Genomic DNA, 8,928 nt, shown 5'->3' with positions numbered 1-8,928 from the left:
ATCTCATGGATTATCAATGGGGTGTAACCTTCACGAGTCAATTCGCTGTTGCCTTTCAAGTTCTTAAATTTTAAGAGAGAAGAAAAGTGAAATAATGGAGAAAGGAGGAATATCAGTGTAGCCGTACAAACTGTTGGGTGCTGATAACGTGTTATAAAAAAAGGGAAAAAAAAAGAATAAAAGATAAAGATGTAATGAGAATATTGATTGTATATTCCATTTCCTATACAACTTATATATATACATTAGAATTGTAACTTCCTAGTGACATAGGAAGTCACCATTATGAGAAGAGTTACAAAGGGATGTAATAAGCCTGAGGGAGTTACAAAGGAGGTTACATAGAGAAGTAATAATGCTAAAAGTTTACAACGTTATAATGGATATACAATAATATATACTCCCTCTGTCCCCTTTTGTTTGTGGAAAATGTGAAGGAATGAAAGTATATGGGAAAGTAAAATTTTCAATTAATAAAGTAATAAAAGTGAATGGGAAAGAGACATTTCCAATTAAAAAAATAATAAAGTACATGGGAAAGGTAAATTGATAAATTCAAGAGTGTAAAACATTAAATTAGTCAAAAGTTGGCACAATTTCTATGGCAAATGTTAGGGTAAAATAGAAAGAGGACTTAATAAGGACAAAAAACAATGAGGGTATAAAAATCTTTTTATGTATCTTAATAATTGTGAAAATGTGAAATGTGACAAACATTTAGGAGCACCAAAAATGGCAAAAGTGACAATCAAATGGGGACAAAGGGAGTATTTCACAACAATTATTTTATTTATCTATACTAATATATTAAAAGGCGTTTCTAACAAAATCCACGTGTCACATAAAACTCCCCTCACTACACCACGTCATCCATTCAATTATTCATTACGCCACGTGACTCTCCCTTCTATTGATTTTCATTATATGTCATGCACTCATTATATTAAAAAAAAAAAGTTTTCCACAAGATTTGAACTCACAACTTTTAATTAGGGATGACAACAGGTCGGATCTGGACCGGATCCGAATGGATCCAGATCCAGATCCGTTTTTGCACCCTGAATCCGATCCGGATCCGTCGGGTATGGAGAAGGAGGATCCATATCCATATCCATATCCGTTAGATCCTACGGATCCGGGTCCAAAACGGACCCTGCACATTATACCTATTTTTTTAGCAAAAAAATCTAGTTTTCAATTAAAACAATGGTTTAACTTTCAATTTTCAAACCTCCCTCAACTGTTTCGTTCAATATTTGAATCCCAGTTCTACAACTACTCCAATAATCAAGACAACTTATATAAATCTCAACAATCCATTAATACATGTCTTTTGAATAACAATAAAAACAAGTACACGACATAACTAATCAACACAAAATAACCACAATTTACAATAACTAAATGACAAAATGAAAATTAAAACATGTAGAAGAATTGCAGACTAGATCCAAATCATTAAGCATTAAGATGAAAACAATTGCTTTAATAAAACCAAATATAAAGTAAAAAATTTAAAGATTAATTAAACCAAAATTCAGGAACTGTAACTACTTGCAGTCATTGGAGAGATGGGTTGGACTGCTGGAGTGTTGGACTAACAGTCGCCGGAGTTAGGCTGATGGAGTTACTTGCAAGTTGCGGAGTGAAGGTGCCGTTTGGGAGAGACAGAGAGTCAGGGAGAGAGGAGAGAGAGTTAGAGAGTGTGTGATAGTGTGAGATTTTAGGGTTTGGTAGAGTTAGAGTTAGATGTGGACTGGGCTTGTATTTTAAAATTTATTTTTCTTTATAAAAAAAACTGGTAAATGGATCTGGATACGGGTATTAGGGTTAAACCCGTATCCAGATCCATTTTTTTCAGTAAAGATCCGTATCGGACCCGGATCCGTCAGGTCCAATTTTACAAGATCTATATCTATGAAAACGGATATGGATCCGCGGATCCGGGTCGAATATGGATCTATTGTCATCCCTACTTCTAATTCTAGAACTAAATACCTTACCATCAAGTTATGTGATTTTTTTATGTAATCTTTTGAATATAAAATATTTATATGTAGCAAATGACAATATGAATAACAAATTTAATTATAAGTAAATTAAATCATAAATTACAATGTATATTAATGATAAGTTAGTATTATGTAATAATTCGGGATATCGTCTGGGCCCAAAAACTAGTTCTCTTACTTAAAACTATGTGGTCAGGAGACCGGTGTATGACGAACTCAAAATAAAACTATGTGCTTCAAAAAAAAAAAAAAAAAAAAAAAAAGTACTCCGTACCGTTTTAAAACTCCATAATACGGAGTACGTTATCCTAAAACACGGATAGAGTAATGTCAAATAAGCAATTACGTTGGAAAAAGGAGGTAGTAAAAGCAAAACCAGACACGTAGGTGGCGATTTCAACAAGAATTGGCATTTTGATTTTTGATATCATTTATTATTTAAACTACCGTTCAGACTGAATTGAAAGACAGAAAACAAAAGAGAGTGATCAATCAAGTAATATTTATGGCGATGAGGCGTGCAATTACATCTGCTGTCAAATCTGTCACGGCTAATTCTGCAAGATCATCTTCATCTTTCTCCAGAAATCTTCATGTAAGCAAGCATCGCCCTTTTATATTCATTCACAATTTCCTTTTCAAATTATCTTCTTTTATTACTTTATTAACCTTTGATATTTTGGATAAACCATGATTTTTTTTTTAATTGATTTACTAAGTGGTTATTTTTGTCTGTAATTACGACAAGGAATCTGCCAAGCTGAAATTTATAATTTTTTTTTTAAAAATAAATAAATTATTCTGAGATGGATTATGTTAATGAGCAGATTTACTGAATAGAAATGGTTTTTATTTTTATTATTTTTTTAATTTTTTATTTGTAAGGTGGAATAAATAAGCACCTTTTTATGTGATTATAAACTGATTAAGGTTATATATCTGGTAATTAAATATAAACATGTGATGTTTTATGTGTCAAATCAATGTTTTTTTTTTTTTTTTTTTTTTTTTTCCTAATTCAAAGGTCAAGTGATATCTTTAATTGCAGAGTATGAGAAAGACATTTAAATTGTACATATTGTCAAGTACAATATATCAATGTTACTTATTAAACGTGAGTCAAACGTAAATCTGACATTGAAACTAGTATGCTACTAATAATTAATTACTCTATCCCAATTACAATATTATTGTTTGTTATTTGACAATTTATTAAAATAAATCTGATGAAACATTTATTAAAATAAATCTGATGAAACATTGATTGATTTGAACCCGCGACCTCAAGTTAAATACTAAGGGCCTGTTCATATTTACTGAGCTGAACTGAACTGAACTGAACTGATTGGAGCTGAACTGAACTGAACTGAATTGAGCTGAAATGAATATTTTATGTGAGAGGGAAATTAAGAGGTGAACTGAACTGAACTGATTGGAACTGAACTGAAGTGAACTGATTGGAGCTGAACTGAACTGAATTGAACTGAAATTAAGTAAAAGTGAACAGGCCCTAAGGTATGACAAATTGCAAGCAAGCATGTTTTCAAAATTAATAAATTATTAAATAAATAAAATGAAAAAGAACTGATCATCACATTCAAGCAAAAACCCAAGGCGTTAACCTCATGAGAGGATCTTCTTTAAGGCTAATAGGGGGCTTGACCCCTAAGATATATCTTTTGATTTATCAGATATTATGAAATTATTGCCTTAAAAAAAAACGTATAAAAAAGTTGTGTAAAAATAGGTAATTGGGTAAAATGGTTGTATTTTTAATTACCAGAGGCTAGTAACACTAGTAATCTAGTATTGTATACCCCTCCGTTTTTTTATTTATTTTTTTTATTTTTTATTTTTTATTTTTTCAAGTGAAACCTTTCTCCTTGCACATGTTCCGATGCAGACCAATAGTATCTTTAATTATCAAGTACCACAAGACAGACATTAATCACAAACATTAGTTAAAGTTGATTAGATAAATAGTGCAAAATGTAATAACATTTCACTTAGGAAAACAACAGGAATATTGTGTACTTCTTGAATTTGTTGTCAAATTTTTAAGTTTTATAACATTCCTTGTGAGTAAATTTAAATGGGACAAATGGAGTCCTATGATGAAGAAATTATCAATGTTGTTACATAGTCTAAATAAATGGCAAGTTTTAAAATATATTTTTTAAGAAATCTGTGGATTTTTTTTTTTGTTTACGAATTATTTTTTTATTTTGCTAGGCAGGAGTGTATTGGGTAAAATTTGTTTATAATCAGCCACTAGTGCTAGCTATATGGGTTTAGATCCTTGTTTGTCATCGATTGGTGTGAGCACTTGGAGTTTTGGAACTTCAAGTGCAAAAGTTTGATTTGAAGCTTTTTATGTTACATAAAATGAAGGGAACTAGATATTTCGTATTAAATTGGAAAATGAGACTGTGTAGCAAAAATTGTATATAATAAGTTGAGTATTGATGTAAGTTGGTAATTTGAACTTAACTTTTCTTATCGACTACTCTTACTCTTATAAATTTTACTGTGTTTGACATCTTTAACTCCTCGCGGACTTGTTAAACAGGGTTCTTCGGGTAGTAGCAAGAAAATTGTAGGTGTTTTTTACAAAGCAAATGAATATGCATCAATGAATCCCAACTTTGTGGGTTGTGTGGAAGGGTCCCTTGGGATACGAGACTGGCTGGAGTTGCAGGGCCATGAGTACATTGTTACGGATGACAAAGATGGACCCAATTCTGGTAGGTTTTCTAGAAGTCTAAATTTCTTTTAGACAAAAGCAAAGCTACTTTTTCATCCTTTTTTCCCCCTTCTGGTCTTGCTTTAGAGGTGAAGGGTTTACAAACTGAGAATGGAATACCAGTTTATTTCCTTGGAACATGGAACGATTTTAAGCTCTATTCATTCATACATGGAGATGAATGAATGTTGTTGTATGTAGTGGAGACCTAAAATGCTTGATGATTGAAATCTTAATTGCAAAACAAAGAATTTTGAGGACTATTAGCTGGTAAGATCTATTCATATGACAAAAAGTTCTTTGTAGTGGAGAGCTAAAATGCTTGATGATTGATATAGTAATTGCTAGATAAAGAAGTTCGAGGACTGTTAGTTGGTAATTGGGCATTTGAAGCAAGTAGTGGAATAGAGGAGTGATATGCTTTCTGTAGTTGCTTATGACTTAAAAGCATAGCTTTGTACTTCGATGATATTATGTGCGCAAATATACTGAGATTTTTATGACCATTTACATGTGCAAAAGTGCAACTAAAAAAAGGGGAGTAGGGTGGCTGAAATTAACGAAAAGAGAGGGAAATGTACTTGTAACGGACTTGATGCATATATCTACGGAGTGATGTATTGAACTTCTTTCTGCATTATTGCGTCTATTCACAATATTATATTTAGCATTTTGTTTGTAGGTCCTGGATTATTTAGGCCTGTTGCTCATGGGTCATTGCTTTCTCAACATTATCATCTTTCTCCCGAATTAGCTTGGAAAAGCTTATCCTAATCTGATATGATTAAATAAGAAATTTAAACTACAATTTAATTGAATATTTTGATATTTATGTGCTGTGTAATATAGTACACTTTCCATCTCTAGTGATTACTGATTTGCACATTACTTGCGTATCAATCGTTTGGATATCCCATGTATTACAATAGGGAATATCAACTATTTCATTTACCACAATACCATTATGGGCACCAGACTTTTTATTTTAAATTATAGTAACCCTTCCTTCATTTGATTACAGAACTAGAAAAGCATATCTCTGATCTCAATGTTCTCATAACAACACCTTTTCACCCTGCCTATGTTACTGCTGAAAGGATCAAAAAAGCAAAGAACTTGGAACTATTACTCACCGCTGGAATCGGGTCTGATCACATTGACCTGGAGGCTGCAGCTGCTGCTGGTCTTACAGTTGCAGAGGTAACTGGAAGCAATGTTGTCTCTGTCGCTGAAGATGAGTTAATGAGGATCCTCATTCTCGTCAGGAACTTCTTGCCAGGATATCATCAGGCTATCCAAGGGGAGTGGAATGTTGCGGGTATTGCTTACAGAGCTTATGACCTTGAGGGCAAGACTATTGGAACTGTTGGTGCAGGACGGATCGGAAAGCTTTTGCTTCAGAGACTGAAGCCATTTAATTGTAATCTTCTGTATCATGATCGTATCAGGATGGACCCAGAAATGGAGAGTCAGACAGGAGCAAAGTACGAGGAGGATCTTGTAAAGATGCTTGGCAAATGCGATGTGGTTGTCATGAACACTCCTCTTACCGAGAAGACCAAGTATGTGGTTTCTTATGTGAACTGCACATCTCACCTTATAATATATCATATTATCATGTGCTCATTTGTGATCTAGATCATTGGGAAAGTAGGCAAAATGATTTTTTTTATTTATGTATTTTGAAAGTTAGCACTAGGCTTTCACCTATTCCTTGAATTTGTAATTTTTAAGTATGTGTTTGGCAAATTACTTATCTATGGTGCAGAGGAATGATTAACAAGGAGATGATTTCAAAAATGAAGAAAGGAGTGCTAATTGTTAATAATGCTCGAGGAGCACTCATGGATACCCAAGCTGTTGTTGATGCTTGCTCAAGTGGTCATGTTGCTGGTAAAAATTCTATATTCTTTGATTTATTGTATTCAATGATCTTCCTCTTTTAGGTTCCTTTAAAGTTTAAACTTGTATTGCAGTTTTGACAGCTTAATCGGCTTCAATGACACCAACTATAACCTCTGATGACAACCCAATCTTAGATGGGTGCACTCTACACCATAAGCTATGTTGTTGTGTTCAAGGCATGACATGATTTACACCCTTGGTTCATGACCTGACCTATAAAGTTAGAAAAAAAATTCACGCCTTGCAGCCAATAGTGCTGTTTATTTCATGCCTTACACCCCAACAATGTTGTTCCCGGTGTTTGAGTGCACACACTCAGGTTGTGCAGTCCTATGCACCCAAGATATATGTCATTTAGTCCAATTTCGTATTATATTCTACAATTTAGTTTTTTTTTTTTTTTTTTTTAAAAAAAAAGGATACTTCTACAATGTGTCGTATAAAATGACCTTTTTCTTCGAAATGGAGAAATCTCTTAAGTTGTCACATATTGCATTATAATATTAAGGTGTAAAGTAAACTATAAAATTAAGGTGCAAAGTAAACTAGTCATATTATCCCTAACTAAAATCTTCTTTAGTCCTGCTCCCTAACTAAGATCTTTTAGTCCCGCGAGAAGACATTCCTAATATACTCCATGTATCATATTTCGGAATAAAAAAAAAATTAAATAAAAAACTAAGATCTTCTTTTGGCTACTTTTGTTGATTGGATTATTTAATGCATGTTAAATGGAGGTTAGGAAGAGTTAGAGATTAAAATTCTTGTTATAGTGACAGAATTTTATTCAGAGTATCATAGCATATATACATATATAGTTTCTAAATTGTTGTATACATATCATGCTAATTCTTACCTCTTACTAAGTTACTAGTGTACCGTTAACATTCTCAATTTCTTACATTGAGTTGGATTTATATTTTTAAAACTTAAAGCGCTCAAATTAGGATTCTCGGATTGGAGCTTAACACGAGTTGTAACATTACTTCACAGGGTATAGTGGAGACGTTTGGTATCCACAACCAGCTCCAAAGGATCATCCTTGGAGATACATGCTGAATCATGCCATGACCCCTCATATTTCTGGCACAACTATTGATGCTCAGGTAATCTGTGTAAATTTTTGCTCAAGTCTACACACTTTTGTTCATAGGATTTCGTTATGGCTCAGTGAGTATGAACTTATCACTTGAATTGAAATGCTGCAGTTGCGTTATGCTGCTGGTGTAAAGGATATGCTGGACAACTACTTTAAAGGAGAAGATTTCCCTCCTCAAAACTACATCGTCAAGGAGGGTGAATTAGCATCCCAATATCGCTGATCATATGCTTTTGCGTATATTTATGAATGGTTACTCTGGAATAATCAGGCATCTTGTAATAAGAATTCCTATCTAAATGAAGGTATCTGAAACTGCGAATTTGCAATAGGCCTGACTTATATAATTTGAGCTCTTTGCTCCCATTGCTTGTTAATTAATAGATCTTTAATAAGTTGGTATGTTATGCCTTCTTAAAGTTTGATTTTCATTGTCAGTAAATGTGAAATAAGTACTGTTCTTTCAGTTCAATGATGTATCAGTGGAGTTGATGTTCTTAACATCCGTAATGTGGTGGAAATTGTGATAGTATTAAATAGTGAATTATGCAGGTTTTTTCTTAGAGATCCAATATTCACACTACTTGTTTTAATAGAAAACTAGTATATAGCCCGGTCGATGTCCCGGGTTGCTACATTTTTTAGTTATGCAACTATTAATTAATTTTTTCAAAAGACATTTAATAGTTTGAATGTGTTTTTAATACTTTTGTAGTATAACATAATTTTGGGTGCAATATTATAACATAACTGGCAATTGTTTAGATGGTTAAACAATAATTTTTCTTCTTAGAGGTTTAGTGTTTAAACTTCTCCATCCACATATTTTTTAATTTAGTTGAGGCATCATATAGTGTTATTGTTGGTTGTATGGGTGATGTGGCGTTTTGAGGAATTGAGTTGGTGACATGGCGCAATGAAGAATTGAGTATAAGACGTGACGCAATAAGGAGTCTACGTGACACATACACGTTTTTAGGAACGCCTTTTAATATATTAGTATAGATTTGCGTGTCGGTGAACAATAATATACTATATTAGTCTCATGCGATGCACAATTTGAACAAATAAAATTTCTTAAATTTGTTTATAGTTTCATACTTATATATATATATATATATATATATATATATATATATATATATATAAACAAAAAAAAAAGAAAAAAC

General features: G+C 32.7%; 1 protein-coding gene across 1 annotated transcript; it reads left to right on the top strand.

The window, feature by feature from the left end:
• The first annotated feature begins 2,326 nt into the window (after nucleotides 1-2,326).
• On the top strand, nucleotides 2,327-8,190 carry LOC145570463 (formate dehydrogenase, mitochondrial-like). Its single transcript, XM_081629557.1, has 6 exons — nucleotides 2,327-2,607; nucleotides 4,582-4,756; nucleotides 5,777-6,317; nucleotides 6,524-6,648; nucleotides 7,654-7,766; nucleotides 7,869-8,190. The coding sequence occupies exons 1-6, from the start codon at nucleotides 2,518-2,520 to the stop codon at nucleotides 7,980-7,982; spliced, it is 1,158 nt and encodes a 385-aa protein (XP_081485683.1). The 5' UTR covers nucleotides 2,327-2,517; the 3' UTR covers nucleotides 7,983-8,190.
• Nucleotides 8,191-8,928: the final 738 nt, after the last annotated feature.

The sequence above is a fragment of the Chenopodium album genome, chromosome 12, assembly GCF_948465745.1.
Source record: "Chenopodium album chromosome 12, dcCheAlbu1.1, whole genome shotgun sequence".
Taxonomy (NCBI): Eukaryota; Viridiplantae; Streptophyta; class Magnoliopsida; order Caryophyllales; family Amaranthaceae; genus Chenopodium; species Chenopodium album.
This window is presented reverse-complemented; position numbering and strand designations above follow the sequence as displayed.

Excerpts from the sequence above, each read along its gene's own strand:
- LOC145570463 (XM_081629557.1), top strand. The coding sequence starts at position 2,518 with ATGGCGATGAGGCGTGCAATTACATCTGCTGTCAAATCTGTCACGGCT. Across the intron at positions 2,608-4,581 it reads CTTTCTCCAGAAATCTTCAT|GGTTCTTCGGGTAGTAGCAA; the intron begins GTAAGCAAGCAT and ends CTTGTTAAACAG. Across the intron at positions 7,767-7,868 it reads GCACAACTATTGATGCTCAG|TTGCGTTATGCTGCTGGTGT; the intron begins GTAATCTGTGTA and ends GAAATGCTGCAG.